Source organism: Diorhabda carinulata, chromosome 3 (assembly GCF_026250575.1).
Source record: "Diorhabda carinulata isolate Delta chromosome 3, icDioCari1.1, whole genome shotgun sequence".
Classification (NCBI taxonomy): Eukaryota; Metazoa; Arthropoda; class Insecta; order Coleoptera; family Chrysomelidae; genus Diorhabda; species Diorhabda carinulata.
In genome coordinates this window covers 25,943,647-25,968,983 of record NC_079462.1, presented here as the reverse complement: position 1 = coordinate 25,968,983, position 25,337 = coordinate 25,943,647, and the positions used below count along the sequence as shown (strand labels likewise).

Here is a 25,337-nt window from a genome sequence, read left to right as displayed (position 1 = left end):
GTTAGTAAGAATAAAAGAATATCAGGAGGAAAAGATTTCTTGGAATCGAGTAAAAGTGATTCCCATTTTTCAAAATGTGTCATCACTTGTGAAAAGAGTTAAATTTTTGAATAGGATCCGGAAACAGCTCACCAGAGCTTGAGATGGCGCACCCCAGACTCCACAAGATCCAAAAAATCAAGAATGGGCAATTGAAAGGTCAAATTTATGCTGATTTATTCCTTTAACAGGGAATAAGTTTGTGCCTGATGGGTCAGTAATAGACTATTAGAAAGCATTGAAAATATGCGATTTTTGTCATACCATCAGCCTGAAAAAACATATTTCCCATATTTTTTTCTCATTTTCGCTGTATTTTTTCTCCATCAGTGTAAAGAATATTGTTTAATCAATTTTAATAATTTTCTTCCAGTTCCTGATAATTTCTCAAAATTAGGTACCTGTTTTATGTATGCATTAACTTTACTTATAATTGCCACAGATAAAGATTTTGAATATAAAGTTACCTACGTTTCTAGAAAGAATTAAATATTCCATACGCCTCATTATATTTTATCCAATCTCTAGGTAAATACAGGGTGTTTGGTGGGTCGATTAAACTTTTATTTTGAAGGCATCGTTTCAAATATATTCAAGTATACTTTTCTTTGTCTGGTGGATCACGAATTTTTGGATATTTTTTTATTTGCAAAACAATTAAAAATAGTTAGAAAGTGTTTAATTTACAGATAATATGTATTAAAATTGACACTGATGAAATAACTAAATATTTTGTAATCTGATATACTTCATAAAAACCCCTAGATTGAGATCTCTTTAGTACAACTTGTAACCAAAACAAGTGAGTTTTTACTTCTTGCAACAGTTTGAATCATTATCATGAAAAGTGCTCTAAGTTGAAATTTCTGGAACCGTTAGTCTGAAGAGGATGACTTGACTATCGAAACGCGCGTCAGACAATGTAATTATGAGTGTTGGTGTAGGGGTGGTGTAAAAAATGGTCAACAAATACATTATCAAACGTAGTATGAATGTTATGAATGAGCCTTAACACTGAGAAAAAAGTTTTTGTTGTTTAGCATGACTTTCGTTAGTACGGAAACGGTAAACAAGGTAGACCGTTTGTAATTAATGGCTAAAAATATCAATATCAAAAAGAGGCACTAATCAACGTAGTTATTCTTTCTATTTTTGGTAAATTTCTTTTGGAGAATTATATTGATAAGCAAACAATTCACTTGGATTTCGACCGCTGCCTAGTAACTATGTGGCGTATGGTATGCAACGTCCGCACACAATGTGATTGGAGCGTCTTTCATTGTGGATGATAATCTTGCCAGGAATATAAGGATGGAAAAACAGAAAGTTTTAACAGGATGGGACAACAACTGATTTATTCCTTCAGGAAACTTTTGAAGCATGCGTTATTTCTAGTTTCTCCGTTATCCATCATGTTCATCTGCTCTTACGCAACTAGATGCCTACGACCTACCCCAAAACTGTTGATTACGAAATGGCGCAGTGGGAAAAAATAATAAGTTATAAATAATATACTTCAGTATTGAATATTTTGGCGCATACCGTACTTCACACGTACGGAAGAGCAGATGAAAACGGAGGCAAAGATGGTTCTAAAAGGTTTCCAAACCTAAAGATTAAAAGGTAGGTAAAATGGAATCCTGGTTCCAATATTGATGATCCATGGTTTCTTAAAAATATATTGCGGAAAGACAAAAGCACGGTTTTAAAATAAATACACAAGCCCACATTCGAAGATGTTAACAACTTTTCAGAAAAAATTTTCGGTGCGTGTGGGGTACATCCCAATTTCTTACTTAGCTCCAAAATTATTTAGAGTTTCTGCAAAATGGGCACCTTGCATTTGTATAAGTATCTTCCCTGATATCTGGATTGATAAGGAATCCCATATCTCCAGATATTTAGGGACGTGCTTAGGAGTAGTTCTTTAGAGAACAATATCACACTATCTGATGCACGTTTCGATAGGTGAATCTCGGTCTCTGAAGACGATAGCTTGGTTATCGAAACGTATTGAATAGTATGTTCAGTATTCAGAACCAAAAACTCGCAAAAGCTAATTAATTCCCATGTAATGTCCACATACATGTTATATGTCAATTGCACAATCTACCACTAACGAACTAATGATTTTTATAATATTATTTTGGAATATCATTACAACTTAGAATGACACAAAAATGTAAGTATGCTAAATATATTCAAAATGATGTCTCTTTTGAATTATTAAAAAGTTTGCATGACCTACGAAACAATCTGTATATAGTTAATTAAGTTGAACAGTTACATTCAACCTACTAATTTGACAATGCGAGAACCTGCATTTTATTTTCATATATGTGTAGCATGGAATTTCACCAAAGTAATAAATAAATAATTAGGCTAATAAACAATTGTTCCGACTCATGTGTTTACTGAACTAATCAACGAAAACAGTTTAATTAAGTGATTAATTGTAATGAGAAAGCTTATAATTGTTAGTTTTTGATCTATTCAAATTCGTGTATCATTATTTTCCAAATTGAATCATGGATTTAATCATATTTCACTGAATCATAGAGATATGTTAATGCGTATGATACCAATTTCAAATAGAACTACAGAATAGGGATACGGATAAGGGTGTGTGGTTAGATAGAAAATCACTGGGAATTCAGTTCTTTTCCTTGTTGAAACATTGGAATAAACAAAATTTTATAAACTGCTAAAACACTTTTCTTTTTGAGGCAAATAAAATCTCAGCAATATATTTCGACAATTAAACATATTGTATTGAGGATTTTTCAGAATTATTAACGAATAAACCAAAGATAACAACGAATAAACCATAGCCGGTAATTTTTTAAGCGAAAAAAAAAATAATAGAATGATGAAACTTATTGGAAAAGGAGGAAAATATAATCCACATGAAAGAAAAAAGAATTTACGGGTGATCTGAGTTAAAGAAGGGGAAAGGAGTGAGTTTTTAAGGGTAAAAAAATGATTTATCTCGATTTTCGACAAAATTACCTCATAAGGAAAAAATTTAAATGGAAAAGTTGTAGTTGACATAAAAATCTACAACTTTTGTAATCACACTTTCTTTACTTCCCCCCAAAATTTATGTAAAAAACTGAAAAAATTTTTTGGTTTTTGGTTTTTTATTTCTATTTTTTACAAAAAATATTATTTTTCCACAAAATTTTTGAATACTTACTTTTTTATGTCCCATATAGTCTAGACTGTAAGTTATTTGATTCCAATTATTTATTTGTCACGTTAAATTGACAATATATGGAAAAAGCACCTTAATTTTCAATTTCAAATTCTACCGTCAAGATATCACCTTTTTTCAAAAAGTCGGTGAGATTTTTGTTATTTGAAATCTCTATTATCTTATGGTGTGAAAAAATATTACCATCAACATAATAAATTTTCTCAGGAAAGACAAAAAACGACGAATTTCGTATAATTTTTAGTTATTAATAAAAAATTTTTAGATTCCACGTTATAATGATGAACATAATTATACATAATAATTAAAAAAAAATTCTATTTACTTTTTGTCCATAAAACTTGTAGTTTTACCGGAAATCGAGATAAATCGCTTTTTACCCTCAAAAACTCACTCCCTCTTCCTTCCCAACCTCATATCGCCCGAGATTTATTTTTCCTTTTATTTTTATTACGAGGTCTGGCTATTAAATAACAAGACTGCGCGCCTAGAGGGCGCCCTAAACGGGTAGGGTAAAAAACGAGTAGTTCATTGGGCATCTAAATATCTTGTCTAAGCACGTCCCAAAACACGTTTCCGTCACTAACGTCTGAGTACCATAAATTGTTGCAAGAGGCCTAAGGGGACAATTCTCTATCTCGTGCGCGTGTTTTTGACTGATGTAAGCGCCGAGGTCACCCGTGACTGTTTCAACTCCGGAAACAGTGACGTAGACCAACCCAATTGCGCGTGCAGATACTCGAATTAGCATCCGGATGGATGATTTGTGTGTCAACTGATCTGCTCATATTTCCTTGAAAAGTTAGAAAGGGTGAAAAACCATCTGCTTTGAAAGGGACCCGATTTGCGTCGATGGAAGCGGTAAAGCAAAAAACGGCAGAGCTTCTAAAGGCACTCACCAGCACTTCTTCGATTAATGGAAAAAACGTATGGAAAGATCCGTGGCGAGGGGAGGGGAGGATATTGAAGGGGAGCATTCGAATGTAGAATAATTTTTATAACAAAACATTTTTTCATAACCAGTCTCCTTTTCCATGCTCTTTCCAATAGTTTTCGGTGAGTGAAAAAAAAATGTAGCAGCCACAAATCAAATTGTCAATAGGTGTTAAGAAACATTGATAATAGTGTTACCTCAATATGATTGCAAACACAGCATAGAAGTGATGTAGGTGTAGACATAACAACTCCATAACAGTAAGGAATTGAGATATTGAATGATTAATTATTGTCCTTCCTATTTAAATCAGACAATATTAGAGATGTGATTAAAAAATAAGTTAATTACTCCCCTTCAAAGTAATGGCCTACAATGCACTTATCCCAACTCTTAATTAATAACTTAAAACGTTTCTGAGATACTTTTATAGGCATGAATTCCATCTTCTATTTTGTATTTTTGGGTAAAGTCGCATAATTCGGGAATCAAAAGTGACCCGTGATCTGAAGTGTAGTTCTTATTCATTTTCATCTGTCTGAGCTCTCTCGACGTGCTAGCTAACAATGAAGAAGAAAGCCTACTATTCCAGTATCCACTTGTAAAAGGGGTACTGGAATTTTTTGCATATATTCCCTTTGGAACAAACTTTGCTTGCACCATGCTTTCACAATCGAAAAAAACAATGACCATTTCCAGACTCATATAGAAATATTTTATCATGTCGTGAGCTTCTTTAGCACTTTTTTTAAGTTTAAACAAAAGTTATTGCGTTGTTTAAGATCCATGTTTAATGACAGTCTATAAAGGATCTCGCTTAAGCTACTTAAGGCAGACTGACAAGCCAGAAGAAGTTCATTAACATACTAGTTGAGATAGATAAAACGTAATTGTTGCACACCTTATATATTGTGTAGAATTAATGAGAATCCTGAATTTCCAAAAAAATCAGCTCACTTTATCTATCGTTTTGGTTTTATTGAGAAACTTCACTAACCGGATTACTAAACTTTGTTTTCATTTTATTGAATATGCAAATTAGAATCTGTAAACAGAACGTGTAACTCTAGTGAGACGATAATGTGGTGCAACCAATCATACAGCTGCGCGTATCATTCTATTGGTATTTTAATTATAGAATAATTTTCTTCGTGTATCCCTATTCACCCTTTCGTTTACGCCACAGCTTTGGAAACATTCCTATAACAGAGGTTCGCGTAATTTCTAATACTATTCATCCCGACAAAATTATATTTATTCAAAATGTACAATTTCCTTTATAAAGGTTTTTATCAATACAGCATAAAGAAACATTTTATAAGTCCAGTAGGAATATTATACACAAATCTCCAAAAGTCTTGGCCCCGCTTGTAAACTTTTAAGTTTGCCTATATATCTTAAAAATAAAAACGTAACAAAATATTTTTGTCCGTAAATATATAAATTTTTGTAAAAGAAATCAAATTTAACGATTTAACTTGACAGCGAGTTCACATAATTCACATGATTTTTGAGTTTGTTCGAGCAAGAATAGTGGCCTTACATCAAGAAGGTTTATCTAATCACCACATTGCCTGTTACAACAAAGAGAAGAGACCGTTACCTAATAAATTTACCGTTTCATCCTAATAAACCGATTTATGATGGTATCGGTCGTTCAAAGTCACGAAATCACTTTTTGCTAACATACCGAAGGGCAGTTTCGAGAAGTACCATCAGAAGGAGATTGGATTCATCAAATCTAAAGATAAGAAGGCCTTTAAGGGTGCCTAAACTTTCACGACGTCATATAACTGCCCGTCTCCAATGGGCTCGAGAGCACAGGTATTGGGTTTTACAACATTATCGTAACGTTTTTTTTTTCCGACGAGTCCCGATTTGGTTTCCACAGTGATAGTCAGTGGAAAAGGATCTAGAGAGGCCCAGGTAGACAGGAACGACTGAATTTTACCAGAGATGTTGTTCCCTATTATCCGCGTGGACAGTTAGTAAGAATAAAAGGATATCAGGAGGAAAAGGTTTCTTGGAATCGGGTAAAAGTGATACAAATTTTTCAAAATATGTCATCACTTGTGAAAAGAGTTGAATTTTTGAATAGGATCCGGAAACAGGTCACCAGAGCATGAGATGGCTCACGCCAGACTCTCCAAGATCCAAAAAACCAAGAATGGGCAATTGAAAGGTCAAATGTATGCTGATTTATTCCTTATACATTATACATATTGCCTATTACATCAGAGTGGGGAGACCTTTACACACCCAATTTCATCCGAAGAAACCGATTTATAAAGGTAACGGTCGAAGTCACTTTTTGCTAACATACCGAAGAGCAGTTTCGAGAAGTACCATCAGAAGGAGATTACATTCATCAAATCTAAAGATAGAAGACCTTTAAGGGTGCCTAAACTTTCACGACGTCATATAACTGCCCGTCTTCAATGAGCTCAAGAGCACAGGGATTGGGTTTTACACAATGGCGTAACGTTCTTTTTTCCGACGAGTCTCGATTTGATTTCCACAGTGATAGTCAGCGGAAAAGGGTCTAGAGAGGCCCAGGTAGACAGGAACGACTTAATTTTACCAGAGATGTTTTCCCTTATCATGGCGGATCCGTAATATTTGGAGGATATAATGTATCGTCGCCGTACACCACTTACTCTCATTGATCGAACAATGACAGGTACCATATACGCTGAAAACATTATAAAACCGACAGCGCAATGAATATGGAGCCAGACCACATCGCACGGAAATGGTACAAAACATCTTAGAGGTATGAGATATCCAAAGAATGAATTGGCCAACAAATTCACCAGACATGTGTGGGATTATATTGGCAGAGCAATATCCAATCGAGAAAACCCACCTGTAACCCTTCAAGACTGCTGCCGTTCAAGAAGAGTGGGGAAATATGGCTGACCATGTTATCGTTAACTTGATTCGAGGGATGCCAAGACGCGTTGGCCAATTGATTGCAATAAGAGGCGGTCATACATACTATTAAATTGTTTTTTTATCACATTATATCTTTTTTCTCAAAATAAAAATTTTCACGCTATTTTGCACATTTTTCGTTACTTGGTTTGCTTCACATATATTGTTACTACACTAAAGTATAAGATTGAACACATTTCATAAACTTGAGAATATTTTTCCTTTAAATAACCAGGGGGGCAAGACTTATGGAGATATGAGTATGTTAACAGTATTCTCGTGGTAATGGCTCCATTTGACAATTTATTTATTTGGGATTTCTTTCTATCAATCTACGATTCTCATGATTATTTCTTCTGGTCTGTATATCTCAATGTAGCTTTTTCTCTACACCATTACTATCTTCTTTATATTTGGAATTCGGTTATGTTTTTTTCAAATGTTTTTTACATGCGATTTTCCTCCTATATCACTTAAGGATTTTCTCGCCTCCCTAACTCCCTAAAACTGTTCTTCAGTATAAAAATGACTTGTATTCTTTGCAAAAGTATAATATCGAATAGTTATATTTTCTAGGGTTTTTATAAGGATTTAGTATATTAATTCCAAATTTAATAATTAAGGTTTACATACAAGAATTACGTGTAAGTTTCATATCATCATGTATAGAAACAAGTTATGTCAAGTTTGTACCTCTACTCAAAACTTTATTTATATATGAATCTCACCAACGGGTCCAGAAACTCCAACTTCAATTTTGACTCATGAATCTGCTTCTGTAATTCCGACTAGATATCAATAGTTGAAGTTTCACTAACAAGATTATGAATGTTTACTTTCTGCTATTTTTATTCACGCTCAGTTTTTTACATGGTACTCTTTCGTGAATAATTCCACACGTTATTATAAAGGCGTAGGTTTTAGTATCACTAAGTCTTGGAATCACAGTTACCGCTATTGAATGTCTTTGATGTTCTTGAGCCGATCGATGCATCACGTTTTCTGTTCTCTTAAGTGTTGTCCCCCTTGGTGATTATTTGAATCAAGATATTGTTTTATCTACTTTATGAAAATTGGTTCTTCAAAAAATTAATATCATTAACTAATGTCTTTACTCCTTTGGCAAACTTAATTTCTACCATTCCATTGATATTTGGTCAGAGAACTGATGTTGTTAACTGAATCCGAAATGATTCATCTTTCCATTAAAAAATCGCCTACTGCCATCTCTCTGATTTTGGAATTATGAGATATCTTCTCAACTGCACCAATAATAATAACTTTTCATTTATGTGATAAGTTCTATGATGAAATGAATCTGCAGTCATAAATAAAGTTTCGACGTTAAGTTCACCTTGGATTACCGTTCGAAATAGAGGATTATCAAAATTATTTTTAAGAAAATAATTGAATTAAAATTTTTTCGAAATATCATCATCAGCCAGGTCAGGCGATTAAGGTGTGCAGGACTGCAAAACAATGCCAGTTTTTACTAAAAACTGTTGAATGGAGATGGTTTTGTGTTCAGGTGTGTTTTGATAAAGGAAAAACCATCTTCTGTTTGCTTACTTGAACAACTCTGACCACGACAATGCTATTCCAGTATAAACACCAGTTTTTATTCTACCTTAAACAGTTATCCTGCCAAATTACAACATCTTTTGAATTTATGATTTTCCTCAAAAATACAAAATATAATACAATAATCGTTTTTCTATCAGCAGGAGCCTTATGTTAGCAACTGCATTACTAGAAGATAAAATTTTCTCATTAGGTAACTAGCAGTTCGTGATAGAAAGGTCTCGCTTTGGCGATAAGACCCCTAGGTATTTTATCAATAAGCTTTCATTACGCACGTTAACAAAATATTATCATTCTATTTTAAATCGTAAAAATGGATGAATAATAAATTCATGAGTCAGAAATCGGCATGATTCATATTAAATAAAAATGATTGAGAACCTGAAATTGATTAAAATGTTAGTTAAATATTTTTTATAAAAAGTTGCGGGTTAGGTGGTTGGTAATTTTGACTTGATAATAAAAACTATAATTCGATATCTTGGTAATAGAGAATAATATCCTGTATTTTTCTCAATATCTCTACATATGAAGAAAATATTTAATGCATTCTTTTGATTAGAATCAATAATTTTTTTGCCAAATTTCAAATACTCACTATACAGAATAAGGAAACAAAATTTTCATTAGAATATAAATGCTTGTTGCTTCTTTATTGAGATCAATGATATCTGGCTATAAAGCTTTGATATCTGGTTATGAAGTTTTGATATCTTGTTAATATTTTCTTAAAATCTTATAAGGAGAGTAAAGTGGAATGAATTGGGAACTGAACGTTCAAAATGGCTGCAATTTGAGTGAAAATCTCTCTTATATTGATGTGCTAACATGTTCCAACATTTCAAATAACGGTCGTAGTAGAATTTTCTAGGAACGAAGTGAAATACTACATCATATTTTCCAAAACTTTTCCAAAACAGGAGAAAGCTGTATCGCTGCATCTAAATTGTTAACACCGAACACGGAATTTCAAAACAAGGGTCTATTGCATCTAATAGAGAAGAGGTTAAATGAAAGAAGATCCAATATCGAAACAAATAGATTATTCTCAGCTCCAAATATTGGATTGTATTAGAAGACAGGAATTTGATACCAAAATTCTTCTATAGGTGGAGACGTCTAAGTGCCCGGATTATTGGAATTGACATCAAGGTCAAAATAATAATTCCACTCGATCCTCCGCTGTTAGCAATTTGGCAAAATCTGGAGCCAAGTAACAAGACATTATTCAAATTATTGGGCATTCACTTGAGTCTCTCAAACTATACCTAAAGCTGAGCAATGAACATCATAATTAATGCATTACCAATACAGGTAGCTCAAGCTCTTTGATATAATCGATTATTTATTATCAGTATCCACCTGTAGCTCAACGCCATTGCAAAACCACTATGTTTTCAATTGTCATAAAAGAATTAAAGCCATAAAAGCATTCAAAATACTTCTCGATTCTTTTTAAAATCAGCCAAGGAATATAAAATCGTACATAGTCGTGCAAGATCGGTTCGATTTTAGCCCTTTCTAATTATTCTTCAACTGAGTCTCCTGAGTCATACCCACAGCGTAGCAATAAACATCATCTTAACATCGTTGAAAAAATCAGAAGAGAACACTACTGCACTACCAATATCAAACTCCTCGACAGATTCAATGCTTCACAAATTACTAATGATAATACCAATATTATTACTAAGTAAATTATTATCTAAATAAGGCCAACGAATACTACTCGAACAATCAAAAACAATCGATTATTATTTTTTACTTGTAATTCGACGTAATCCTCAAAAAATCACACAAGCTGTGCTAATTAAATTGTTCTCTTATTTTAATAAATTGTATTGATGAGTATGGAAAAATTATTTATATACACCATATATATGTGCAGAATTTTGGTTTTATTAAACTCTAAGTTTGATAATGGAACTCTCACGAAAATATTAGATCTAATCACTTCAAAATTCAACTAAAAAAAGAGAGAGAAACATTTTTTCTATTAATAAAGTGTTAAAATGAATGAAAAGCATTTTTTTTTTCGTTTGTTTTGAAATTACAATGTTTACCAAGGTTAATAATTTTTTTAAAACGGTCCTTACCACCACCTCTAAAGCAATTTAATTAAAATAAATTACTTTAAAAACGTATTTGGTGTGATCTGTATTTTTGTTGAATGCCAGACGTGGAAAAAGGATGTTCTTCTCATGCTAATGGTTGTGATGGTACTACAGGTATAAAGATTACCTTAATTTAGTGTCGATTTAGAGCATGCTCGACGTAATGTACGACATTTAATAGCAATTTCATCTGTATTGAAACATGATAGAAGATTTTTCTATTTCAGATTTATATATTAGAAAAAATTGGTTATGTTTACGTTAAATTCAATCAATTTCAATTACTCCGGTTCTAAATTCTCAGTCTCATTTTAATATTGAAAGAGTGTAGAATAGTCGGAAGTAACATGAGAAACCCAATCGTATAGTTCTAAAATTTTTAATTTCACTCCTATTATTATAGATCTAATATAATCTTATTAATGTAAAATATTAGAATCTGCGTTTATTGAAACACTGTTTATCAATAGAATATTTCATATTCTTCACGATCAATAAATCCTAGCTAGCCTAAAAACAAGTTATTAAGCTAAATTAAATTTTGATAAGATAGTCTTTCGTGAGTGATCCGTTTAATCCAACGTCCCTTATTGGTTAATATTTTTTTACATGAAGCATCTGGCCATGGTTGCCAGATTTGATACGTTCTGAAGGAATTTCAAAATGAAAGAGATTTTTCTCTTCCACATATGCGGCTCTTTCTATTTGAGTTTCTTCAATTATATACAGTAATAGATACTGTTAATTATTTGCCCCTTTTACTAATAGTCGATGTATAATAAAAGAGTTCTGAGAATATTTTAATAAAAAATAAGCAAGATTCACAAAAAATCTCATTATATATCTCACAAAAGCCTCCATTCAGCTTTTCAAAACGATTGAAAGCATCTTCTGTAATGGTTGGGACTAAATGTGTTAAGGAGAACATCTTTGACCTCTTCTATCACTATGATATGTTTCTTTGTTGTTAATAATAGAGTCGTTGCGACATCATTAAAATGCCTCTTTTTATCAAAAACTCTTGCACAATCATAGTTGGACGCCTACAATATCCAACCTGTTGTGAGTTGGGGTATCATAGGGACAACGTAAGGCCCGATCAACTTCAGGATCCTAATATAGTATTATCCAGTCACTGTTTGACCTGCATGGGCATATTAACTATAAACTATACCGTGGACTCTAATCTCAGCTTGGAAATATCGGCTTTTGTTGGTGGTTCTATTTCTATCCACTGCTGATTTAACTTACGATTCTCAGGTTCCTACAGAATATCCAGATCTTATCTTCAGTGATCAACTGACTCATCCAGCTTCTTCCGTAGTTTTGAATGTAGCACAATAAATTTTTGCATTACGCTTTTTTTTGTTCATGAGTGAGAACTTTTGGCGACGTCTTTGCGCAAATCTGTCTCCTCGTGTAATATCTCGGGATTGTGTGGTAGCGGGAGCTCCTTCACGTGGATCAGATTCTATTTGAACAGCCTCGCTCATCAAAAGTGTGTTTTTTATATACAATACCTTCATTCTCCAACTGTAACTTGCAAAGAATTTCCGTGGGTTTTTTTCCCAATTAACAGTAAAAATTTAATCAGAATGCATTATTTGTAATGTGAGTCACTAATTTTCATAAAAAATAGTTTCCTTGTGAAAAATATAGTCAAACAAATCAAGCTATCAACATCAGACTTGCAGTGAAACTTGGAATGCTCATTTGCAAGTCAGAGGTTAACAAAGTGTCATTAATTAATTGAAGCTATATCTTAATATTTATCTTATTTTGTTGACTTCGGAAGCCTTTCGCCAGGTCTAGTCCATTCATATACCTGCCGTTTTGATTCAATTGTATAGTAGTGAATTCAGGTTTCATCCATGGTCACATATCCGTGTCCTAAGCAGCTCCAAATAGCGCTCCGGATCAATAAATCTTATTCTCTGCATTGTTAATGATGATCATATTTCCTAGAAAAGAGTCACAATAATTTTCATCTCGATAATATACCACGCGTATTTTTCTAGTAGAAAATAATGTATAGTCACCGTTTAAAAAATTCTTCTAAAAATTACTACTTTTATTATTAGCTTGTGTTATAATTTTACTACCAATTTTTGTTTTTCTTAATTATTCACAATGTATTCTGATGGGAGAGTTAACTATGGCACTAATTTATATTTTAAATACTCTATTCACCAAGCATAAATTCATATTCAATAGTCGGGATTCAAGCTATCATTTGAATCACTACCCAAACTTCCAATATCCAGTGACTCTTCACCTCATATGGTAAAATCTCTCTGAAATTAGATTTCTTAAAATTCATCCTCTCAAAATTCCTCGCGCTTCGTCGAAATTCAAAAATTCCTACATTGTTTTTTGAGGACTAGACAATGTCGTCACAAATTTTTTTATGTTTCTAAATGTTCTTGATTTTATAAAATTAATTTTTTTTTTAATTTTTAAAAGATAGATAAGAATCATAGCTTTTACGTTCTTATGAATGTGAACCATTTATAAAAATTCTCTTTTTCGTGTATTAGATTCCGTTTCAAGAATTTTTTAATCTTTATAATTGAATTTATGGTTTCTTTGATAGGGCAGACATCTCAGTATTTAGAAAATAGACTAAGAGGTCCTCAATACGATTAAAAAAAAGTAGAACTGCATAACCAACCATAAAAAGAAATTAAAGAAATTCACAAATTTTTCATTATATTTTCACTGTCAGGCATTTTCACTCTTCGAGCTTCGATTTTTTTTTCTTTTTGAGGTCTAGATAACATTCTAGAAAATCTGCTTTCGTTTCTGTTGGTTTAAAGACTAGATTTCAACTTAAATGTTCATGTAATACTGAAAGAAGTAATTTTAAAATAATTTTAAAATATTCTCTTACAGTAAGTAACTTTAGTGAATATGAAATTACATTACATCACATGTCTTTCTTTTACATTTTTAATATTTAATAAGGGAAGCAATTAAAATTTGGGTTCCTATGAGACATTCGACAATTCATCGCCTGATATAACCTCTTAAAACTTTTACGATAATGTACTAAAAATATTGAGCAAATGGTCTCAGAACTTCTAGTATGTTTCTTTAATTGCATTTTTTGTTGAGGAAAACATTTTTACGCCTTAAATATTTCTAATAGAAATATAAAAATGCACGCATATAATAGTCGTGAAAGTGTATATAATTTTTTTGGTGCTTTTTATCGAAATAGAAAATTGAATTTGCTAAATTGCTTTCAAATTTTTCTAAAAATATTCCTTTCTAGATTACAATTTTTTATATGTATTACAGTTTTATCAACTATTTTACTAGAGAATATCCCTCAACGACAACAATGATAAATAAGATTTAAGTTCAAAATGTTCTACATATAAATTGATTCATAAATATGTAAATGAATATAAACATACATATATATATATATATATATATATATATATATATATATATATATATATATATATATATATATATATATATATACTTCATTTTTATTTTATCAATTACCATTTAACATAATAGATTGGATAAATTTGTTCACACGACATACTTTTTTATCTTTAATTTATTTATATTTAACTAAACTACCTATTCTAAATTATTTCTCATTCCTCGCTTTATTGCTGTTATTACTAGCTTTTGACAATGATTCGTCCAAAGTTAAATGTTTTAAGTTTTGGACAATCTGAACAAAATGTTGTTCGATTACACACTCATTACTAAGAAATTAGTAATTAAGTAACATATATCAACAGTGATCAATGTGTACTAAGCATGGAATGAAAACATTGTTCAACTTTCATTTCACAATAATTTACCACATTTCCAGATATAGAGAAAGGAATATTTTCCTGGATAACTTTTTGTAATTTTTTTCTTCTTTTTCAGTGAATTGCTCAATTTTTGGTCGAAAGAAAAAACAATACAAGGATAAATATTTGGCGAAACATAATGCTATTTTTGACCAATTAGATTTAGTTACATATGAGGAGGTTGTGAAATTACCAAGTAAGTGACCAGTTATATATTTATCATATTTTGTTCATCCGCAGCTTCGTTCTCACTTCGGTATCATTATATTAAGTGAATCACCAAGAGTAAATTTAATTCGTTTCTGGGTGCAAAGGTTTAGTACAACTGCTTCAGCTATAAACACTACTCGGCCAAAGCCTAGTCTATTTGCAGAAAAAACATTGAACTGGTGGAAAAGAGCTCACATGAAAATGTATGACTTCCAATACGAAAAAAAGGAACCTTATTGGGACTTCCAAAATCCAAGAGTTGGAACATAATGACTTTGTTTCATAGAAAATATTTCGTTAAACAATTTCGGAGCATTTTAGCACTGTTAATTTTATTGTTTTAGACTCATTTTTTAGACAGAATTTCTGTTACTGATCTAAAAGAGCACGTAACCTTCGACTGAAACACCAAAAACCATTGCATTCCCCTAGAATAACTGTTTGGTGCGTTGACTGTTGACATAAACTATTGATTGATGTTGAAAATTTGTTCCAATACGATGCTTCAAATCAGCTGTAGATAATCCATAACAATTTGAACATCTCTGTATATGGCCACTCGCATTAGCAAAAACGAAACTGAAGTTCTCCTAAAGACTGATCACTGTAGGCATCATAAATTACTATTTAACTATCAAACTGAGTATTTTTTAAATAAAATTTGACAATCTACAGGAATACACACCTATTATAAAAGCGATAATGGTTGAAGTAGTTTGCTCTAACTTATGTTGAAGTGTAAAACAGTTCTATACGAACTGGTGAGTGATGTCTGCAAAGACCAGCTCATTTGGGTGACCAGCTACTCGGGCAACGACAAGGCTCATCCGTTCGCCAGTCGGTCCAAGGGCTATTCTTGGTGTAGCTATTACATCTCTGAGAAGACTTCTCGCAAGAGAGTTTTTTCGAAGATGAATCGGAATAGCTGGATGAGACAAGCTAAGACAGATGTAGATGGACCTTCTGTTTGTCTTACAAATCAACTGCTTCATTTAAATACATTACAGACAATTCTGGGGAGACGCTGGTCCATGGAGTAGGAAGAACCTGAAGACCACATTATCGTTTAGTGCCCAGTATGTGTACATATGAGATTCATATACATAGGCAAGCAATAATTTTTCTCGGTGAGGTTAAAATGATCAAGCTAAGATCTCTGGTCAACTTTTCCAATGATATGGTCATTTGTAGTTTTTAGTGGGGCACAATATAGGTCTGTCAGAAGGCCTGTTTGCGAAATACTGAATAATGAATATCCGGAACACTTTTTCCATTGTTTGTTTCGATTCTCTAGTTTGGAAACAGCTTATCTTGTAAAGAAATTTGCATTAAAGTAATATATGATTTGTTCCCTTTCGATAATATTGAATGAATGAAAAATGAAAAAAAAATTTAGCTTATTCAAAAATGCCAAACACTATACAAGTATTTACTTAATGTATTTGCAGTGACAGACCCAGCATTCCAGAGAAAGACTTTGGTCCTTTTGGGTGCCCATGGAGTTGGAAGGAGACATATAAAAAATACTCTAATAGCGAAACATCCAGATCAATATGCTTATCCGATACCACGTAAGTGAATATTTTTTGATTCTATATTGATAAGTTTCATGATTATTAATTTAAAAATTCATTCCAGATACAACGAGACAACCCAGATCAGATGAAGAAAACGGTAGAAGTTATTTTTTCGTATCTCATGACGAAATGATGGCGGATATTGCTGCTAACGAGTACTTGGAATACGGTACTCATGAAGAAGCCATGTATGGCACTAAATTAGATACGATTAGAAGAATACATCAAGATGGTAAAATAGCCATACTTGATGTCGAACCACAAGCACTTAAAGTGTTACGTACGGCTGAGTTCTCACCATATGTTGTGTTCATTGCAGCCCCTGCATTGCAAAACATAGCGGATGTAAGTGATTTATATTTGATTTTCTTTATTAATTTGCAACTTAGGTTAACCAATAAATTTCAGATCTCATAATTGTATCAAAAATAAAAAAAATATGTATTTATTTAATAAAAAAAACATTTGAAATGGTTTACTAAGTGGCATCTCCTGTAAAATACGAGATGTGCAGATCTGCAGAACGCTTAAACGACTCAAACATACGTCCTCGCGATTAATACTTACCATCATAAATTTCTTTCAATAAATTATAAGTTTCAGATGCGGTCTTCTCAAGTATTACGTGAAATCAAAATTCAATTCATTGCTATACTATTTAATAATATGCGAAACAAGAAAGTGTACGGATAACGGTACCGTCTATTATTCCATCTTCCTCTTATTACCGTTTTTGATTTTTTACCATTCTTTAGCTTTTTTGACATTTGCTTCCAGTATCAAGCTTCTCCATTTGTCTACTTTTTTATCCGTTTTATCAAATGTATCTCTCTGCTACAAGTATTATATCGTCTGCATATACTAATTCGTCTATTTCGTCTAGTTCTAGGTTTCTGTAGCCTATTATTGTCTTCTGTTTTATTGTTATTATTATCCTAAGCATGACTTGTATAAATAGTAAAGAACTAAAACTGTCTTCTTATTTCATCCGCACTTCCATCGTTAACTCTGTCGATCTTCCTTCTTGTATCTGAACCTCCGCTTGTACGTTTTCATATATTCCTTTTATTATCTTAATTATTTTTATAATTTCATTGGATTTGGCCCTGATATAGGAGTTACTCAGCTGCAAGACTGGGGTTGTAGTGATAAGTTTGTAACTGCGGTTACCAGGTTCACCAGGTTACAGGAAAACCGCAGAAAACCTGCAATACCGACGATTACCTCATACTATACCATGAAGGGAAACTTCATGGTATATGGTATTTATATCAAATTTTTTGAAAAGTGAGATGCTTGTATTTGTTCTCAAATTTTTTTATTCGCTTGGGATTTCTAAGGGTAGAAAAAAATCAATATAAGTGAATGACCTAAATTTTCACTAAAATTCCATTAAAAAAATATATTTGTTTATGAAAAATACATTTAATATTTGAGGATTCATTAAAGTAACATGTTGTAAATGTTACGTGTCTCTAGTATCATTTGTTTCCTTAATAAGTGACCTTCCACATCGCTCTCTTTCATGTTATAATTTATTTCACTTTCACCAGCAGCTGGTATTGTTACCCTAATTTAGAAAACAGAATTAACACAAGAGCCTACTTATTATTCTGAAAATTTTGCAATTCGTGGGGAGAGTTTTAATAATGATTTAACCTTTATCTTCTCTTAGGATTATATTGGATTCTGTTGTACAAGTTAATTAGATTGAATTATTGTTAAAGTAAACCTTAAAACAAATTCGTCCTGAAGAAACTTGAAAACGGAGTCAATTAACTCAAGCGATATATTCAATTGATGTGAGAGTGAGAGAGAGAAACTTCAAAATGGATCGGTAAATTTTTGATAAATCTGCCACGTGCGTTCTGTCTACTCATTCGTTACCGATTCTCTCATTTTGTACGATCTCGTGTTTTTCAAACATCTGAATCTAGTAGCAAAAATCCAACATGACATAGTGGTTGCCCTACTTATTTCAAATTAAAATAGTAGGTTCGTAATATTACTTGGTATCCAAATTAGTTTATTTAATTGTTGCTTGAGAAGCATTCAGCTTACAATTAGCATTTCGTGTTATTTTACTTATTATATACCTAAATCTAAATCAAAATGAACTTAAGTCTAGAATCTAGAGCTACGATTATGAGGACTAGAATTATCGAACAACTGTAGTAACATTAAGCGACTGCAAAGGTTTAAGGTCGATTCATAATGTTGACTTTCCGTTTGTCGTTGCCTGACGTTTGCTGTTACAAAATTAAAAACATTGAAATGCATAAGACCGTTCTTAGTTGCCGTTTGACCTCGCCGTCTGCCACTGGTGACTTTCAACATACACCAATTTTATCTTTTCCCGTCGGCCGTTCGTAGCAACTTTCGTAACAATAGAAAAGAGTCAATCATATCCGTTTGCGTTTGTCACGTTATTTTGACATATGACGTAGAGCGCTAGATGTTCGACTTCAGTTTATTTGACCCACATTGAACTTTCTCATATTCTTTTGTTGTTGCCATTGTATAAGGCCTGATGAAGAATAACAACAATTTTTAGTTTAACGGCAGCAACATAAAGTTGATGAATAGGTTATATAATTAACTACGAACGTCACCCGCGAACGGCAACGGGAAATCAAGTTTATGAATCGGCCCTTAAGCTTGCGTACTTCGTTGACACTCGCGTTTTACTTGGTAACCAACACATTAGGATGCACTCTATCACTGTTTCTCACGATGAATCGATAGATGAATTTTAAGGAGGTGCTGAATTATGTGGAATCAAAGTAAGCAGCATTGACGATGGCTCTCAAGGCTTTATTTTGACACTTTTGAAGGATTACTAAGCGGGTAGTGCCCCATAATTGTATGCTGTGGGTCCAAATAGATTTTAGGATGGTTTTGTAAAGCAGCACATAATTGTCTAGCGTTAGTCTAGTAATTTTTCATTATGAGGTCTAAATGCATACTAAGGTGTTTGATTTGGGCGTATTCGGAAGCTGGTAAGTGTTAACTCTTATTGGGTTACAGATGTATTTCAAAGCAGCGTAAATATCAAGTGAACGGATTTCGTATCATTGACTTTAATACGCCATATTTTTAGACTGCAGTCTTGTATTTTAGTAATTTTGTTTTGTACTAGATATATGACGTTAACAATTTATTAATAATTTCAATATCGAGGGACCAACTTTGAATCTAATAAATAACGTGTAAGATTATGTGACCTCCGCGGTAGTATTTATAATTTAATAGATTTAAAAAAAATCTAAAATGACGACCTCTCTAGAAACTATGTTATTTTAGAGTGCCGATTCGTTCAATTTATGCATACTCTGCCCGAATTATTTCGAAAAACTCTCTCATTCTCTTCTTAAACCTAGTACGTTACTTTATGAGCACACTGTAAAATATCAAGGTTTCAAAATTGTACTTGAATAAGATTTGAAGGAAAATAAATAACTATTGAAATAAATTTGAAAAAAATAGAAAGATAGGAACAAAGTTATGACAAGTAAATTGATAATATAGATAAGACGACAAGAAATACTTTTTTTCACATACACACATGTCAAAACAGTTGTGATACAGTGGTTAACAAGTCAGGCGGCAGAATTTTATGAGGAAGGTATTCAAAAACTGGTGCCACGTTATGACAAGTGCCTCAATATTCACGGAAATTATGTAGAAAAGTAGATTAAGGTACAGGCTTTCATGTAAATATAAAATTATTGCGATATCTTTGCATTTCTTTCTTTTTTTTAATTCCAAAACGGTACTTACTCAAAAAAATATGCCTCGTATAACCTCCTTCGTCATACAGCTGACGATTATTTTTTTCAATTTGTTTTTGAAAATATGAATGAAACAATAAATTTTGTTCAGTATAAAAATTATCGGAGCAATTTTTTTCCCAATGACTTCATCTCCACAGCTAGGGCAAAAATTGGCGCCCATTTTACTAATTTCTGAACATTAACCAACTATTTGATATAGAACTCTAGAAAAATTGCAACATATCGCTTAATATTTAGTCTTACTTCATTTGTACTTGATTTTTGGTCATCTAGAATTCGTCTGAATTAATAACACTAAATTTTAATTATTTTTTTTTTATAGTTTGACGGTAGCTTGGAAAGATTAGCCAAAGAATCCGATATGCTCCGCCTAGCATACGGGCACTATTTCGATCTAACTATAATAAATAACGATATAGACGAAACGATAGCTGCTTTAGAATCGGCAATCGAACATGTTCAAACAACGCCCCAATGGATTCCAGTTTCATGGGTCTACTGACAGGAGCAGTCACCGGATTCGGGATCTTACCAAAATTTTTAAACCCGTTTTCCCCAATAGCCTATCCTCACTTATATATACAGTTTATTGAGATATATGTGGAATATTTGATATAAAAATGTTATGAAAGATTCCAGTAATTATTGTCTTGACAAATCAATCTGATTTGAATACAAAATGCAATAAAACCAACACCCATCTATAATTTTTAATCAATACAATGAAAACTGCTTTATAAAACCCTCTAATATTTTCTCAATTTTTCATGTTAGTAAATTTTAAGGAAAGTAAAATACAGGTCTGGTTAATTTGATATCGATATTTACGTAGTGCCATTCTATATATATATATCTCTATAAACTGTTTACCAAATGTGCTGTTTATACAACGTGATCACAAAAAATATATTAAGACACTGATTTTAATATTAGGTAACTAAGGATATTATTACAAATATGTATTTTGAAGTTCAATTGATCTACATTTTCTAGGCGTTATTCAACTGTTAATTTTTCAGGAACAAATAGTATAAGGAAATTGGTATTTTGAAAACTGTTGAGGAAATGAACATTATAATAATTTTAGTTCATATTATATATAATCGTCCTCCTCCATGCACCAGCTGCACTCCGGATCATCCGTGATGCCTATGATGTGAAGATTACGTCTTAGATGGCAGTATCCGGTTACTAGTCTGATTTCGCGACTGTAGTAGTTGTTTGGTGAGAGACGAGCGGGGTCCGTCTATATGGGCCTTCGCTTGTCTCGTGCCTGGCGTCTCCATCCATCTCTGTCGAGCCAGCCTTACGAGAAGGCTGTTGGAAAACGTAATGACAGAGCTTTTGGTCACACCAAGGATGGTTCATATTATGTATACAAAAATTAATAATTTACAGAGTGCGGCAGTATAACCTCCAAAACAAAACAAAAAAATACGTATTGTATTATTCGAAAAGTTTTAATTTAGTCTTTACAATGTATGTACATACCTGAATTTTTGTTTTGAGTTCAATTGATACAAAATTTCGGAAAACATATCAAAGAGTCAAACGTACCTACCATACCGTAGATATGGTTTAAGTTTGCTGAAAACGAGGTTGTCGATCTCCACTGGGTTGATGGTGATTCAGAGATTAGAAAGACAATAAAAAAAATGTTGTCTCATGTGTGACGCTCATTTTGAAGCAAAAGACTTCGTCCCATCGAATCCCGAAAATGTTCGATATGATGGAGACCTACACAACCTTGTCCATTATGATTTAAATCAGTGAATGTTGATTGTATCAAGTCAGATTGAGACTTCAACAAGTTTTATTGGTCTTCCTACATCTGAAAGCTTCCTTTGGAGAATATTGATAAGACTAAATCAAATATATGAAAATGTTTTTTCATAAAAGGTTATAAAATATTCCATTCTTGAAAATATTGTGGAATGGAAGAAAATGTCTGGTTTTGGTACCTTCTCAATTGGAATAAAACAAAAATTTTATCAAGGAGCAATCTTTATTCGGTCAACTGGCATTTTTAGAATTTATAAAACTTTTAGAACTAATATAAACCTTCACATCAATGACATTTTTTGGTTATGACATTCATATTATCTGATGGTTTTGAGCTTATAGTCCCAAAACTGTCCATGGCCCCATTACAATGATAATTATTTTATATATTATATTGAAATAGATAAAATGCCTTATAAATAAATTCAGGATAATTTGAAACATTTTATTAAACAAGTTATCTAGATTTTAAATTAATTACCAAACTAAAATAAAAGAATAAAATGATTCCTTATTTCAATTTATATTTCATATTCTACTTAATGGAATTGAGAAGTTTTATTCTGTTTTTCAAATTAAAACGCTTCTTCAACGGTCCAAATAATACCAACCACTTTAATCATTATATTCAATTTTGATCAATTGGAAAAATTTTATGTTACGTAGATTTATCAGTTATGTCTATTTATAAGCTACCTATTTCAGAATTCAACATAAAATATCATCGTGCAATGCATTACCAGAAAAATCAAAATTTCAACCATTGTAAGAAGTTATGAAGTAAATGCTGTATTAGGTAATTTAATATATGAAAAACAGATACTGCTACTAAAATTTGTGAGGGATGTCTTCAGACAACTGAAAACTCACTAGACAAAAAGAAGACCAATGAAGTAAGATAATTGTTACATTAGAGATTATGGAATTACAAGCTGGAAAGAACAAACACAAATGTGATGATCAGACAACATGATAGGTGGGGAAGACGAATGCAAAAGAAGAAAAAAGGGATATTCAAAACTCTTGAAGCTGATTAATATAATAGACATGGACTAATTATTTGTTCCAACCTGCAAATCTGGACCACTATTGAAACGGTCTACCAAATCTCGAAAATACCGACCCGGAAACGATACCCAAATCGGTTGGAATACAAAACAGAATCGTTCGTATTATGGATGGTAGAGGTAAGGAGAACCATCTCTGTGTTACAGAAAGTGTCCATCAAATGATTTACGTTAGGGAGGCGCTACTATCGCATGAGTGTAAATTTTAAATAAAGCGACGACTCTAGTCATTTAAAATTTTTTAACGCGGAAGACTGAACTGAACGATCATATGACATCTCGTCTTACAGGAGCGCCATTTTGGTCAAATTTGGAATTATAATTTACCGTCTACAAGCGGACAGTTTTTAAGCTAAGCTCTCATATGAGATGGTACTCCTTACCTCTACCCTCCATAGTTCGTATAATGGTAACTGTCCGGTTGGAAGACATATGGAAGATATCGTATGAATCGTCACAGTACCAAGGACGGTTTTTTGATGGGTTGGAACGAACCTTATGTAACCTATTATCAACATCTTATCATTCTATAATATCAAATTTATCCAATGTTGCAAGATTGTTCTTAAATTATTTAATTAATTTTGTTATTCTATAAGCTACTATGAAATAAATGATTGCTCCATCTTTTTAAAAATGATTAATACTAATACACATATTGTATAACTTACTTTGGATCAATCAATCTACAGGGTCTTCAGTTAAAAATACTTTTGTTTCATGATAAAAATAATTAAAAATTTCAAACATGGCTTTTTTATAGGCATAACTGAATTCGAAGCTTTGTAGTGAAAACGTACAAAAACAAATTAAAGAATTTATTATAATAGGACAAATTTTTCGACTTATTAGAACATTTCATAAGACAAATGTCTACATATATTATACAATCCAATAGATTAATAGATAAGAAAAGGATTTGAATAATTATTCTAAAAGAATCAATGAGTAACATTATTGCTCTTCTGAACCTTCATAATTGCATCTTTAACTGGAACCGTGGTTTATATAATAGTTTTTTAGGTAACTTCTTATTTTAATTTCTTCACATTCCAGCTAAATTTGAAAATACTTTCAGAGTTACAGTTCCATCAATAGTTTCGTAAGAAGATATTTTACACTTCAAACCCTATCAAATTGCATCTTAAACTTGAGCTGTACTTTTTTGTGGTTCTTTAAAACATCTTCTTATTTTGAGTTCTTTACGTCCCAGCAGAAATATGTAAAAACTTTGTCTTTCAGGGAAACAGTCTGAATCAAAAATTATTGTCTTTTTGCTCTTCTCATTGTGGTTTGCACAAAAGATAGGACTGCCTATTTCTGCTGTTTTTACCTTATCAGATTTACATCTTCAACTATAACTGTGGTTTGTATTGTAATTTTGCTATATATCTTCTTTTGAGCTCTTTATATCCCAACAGAAATATGTGACAACACTTTCTCTTTCGGGATAACTCTGAATCAGTAATTACTCTCTTTTTTGTTCTTACTCTATTAATTGTAACTGAGGATGGTATTGTGGTTCTGCTAGGTATTCTCTTATGTTTAACTCTTTATCCCAGCAGAAATATGTGAAAATACTTTTTCTTTCAATGTAGGTTTGTAGTGGAAAAACAAATTAAAGAATTTATCATAATAGGACTAATATTTCGACTTCCTTAAAACATTTCATTAAGACAAACTACTCATAATGTCTACATATACTTTACAATCCAAAGTGCTTTTACTATGTATCTTCTTATTTTCAGTTCTTTATGTCCCAGCAGAAATATATGGCAATACTTTTTTCAGGGTAACTCTGAATCAGTAATTACTCTCTTTTTTGCTCTCTATACTCTATGAACTGAAACTGTGGTTATTTTTAACTCTCTATATCCGAGCAGAAAAATGTTAAATCACTTTTTCTTTTAGTAATTACTTGAGAAAATGTTGCATCTCTGGTTATTGATACGAATCTATTGAGTCTGATCAATTGATGTGTATTTTTCCTCTTTGAACTAAATTGAAATATTTCATTCTATGAGTAAAGAAGTATTGATAACAATTTTTTCATTTATTAATTTGTTTATTACGTTTGTTATAATACAATTGTGAAATGTTATGAATATAAACTAACAGTATCAATTACAAAAATCTTTAAAATACTGTTACCTATCCATATTGGCTTATTTTAGTTGAAATTGCGTGATTCGTTTTAACATCTACTTAATAATATATATAGACATTTGAGTAAGAGTAGGTAACTATTATTATAGAATAATAGAAAGAAT

General features: G+C 32.0%; 1 protein-coding gene across 5 annotated transcripts in view; it reads left to right on the top strand.

Moving 5' to 3' along the window:
• The window catches only part of LOC130891862 (peripheral plasma membrane protein CASK), a 378,618-nt gene extending 357,766 nt beyond the window's left edge, over positions 1–20,852 (top strand). For 3 of the 5 annotated variants that reach the window (XM_057796915.1, XM_057796914.1, XM_057796918.1), the window contains 5 exons: positions 10,880–10,930; positions 14,714–14,833; positions 16,296–16,418; positions 16,486–16,769; positions 20,541–20,852. In XM_057796915.1, coding sequence (XP_057652898.1) covers positions 10,880–10,930; positions 14,714–14,833; positions 16,296–16,418; positions 16,486–16,769; positions 20,541–20,720 — 758 coding nt within the window. In that variant the 3' untranslated portion in view covers positions 20,721–20,852. The remainder of the gene's footprint in view (positions 1–10,879; positions 10,931–14,713; positions 14,834–16,295; positions 16,419–16,485; positions 16,770–20,540) is intronic. The other 2 variants (XM_057796917.1, XM_057796916.1) reach the window with 1 other exon arrangement.
• Positions 20,853–25,337: the final 4,485 nt, after the last annotated feature.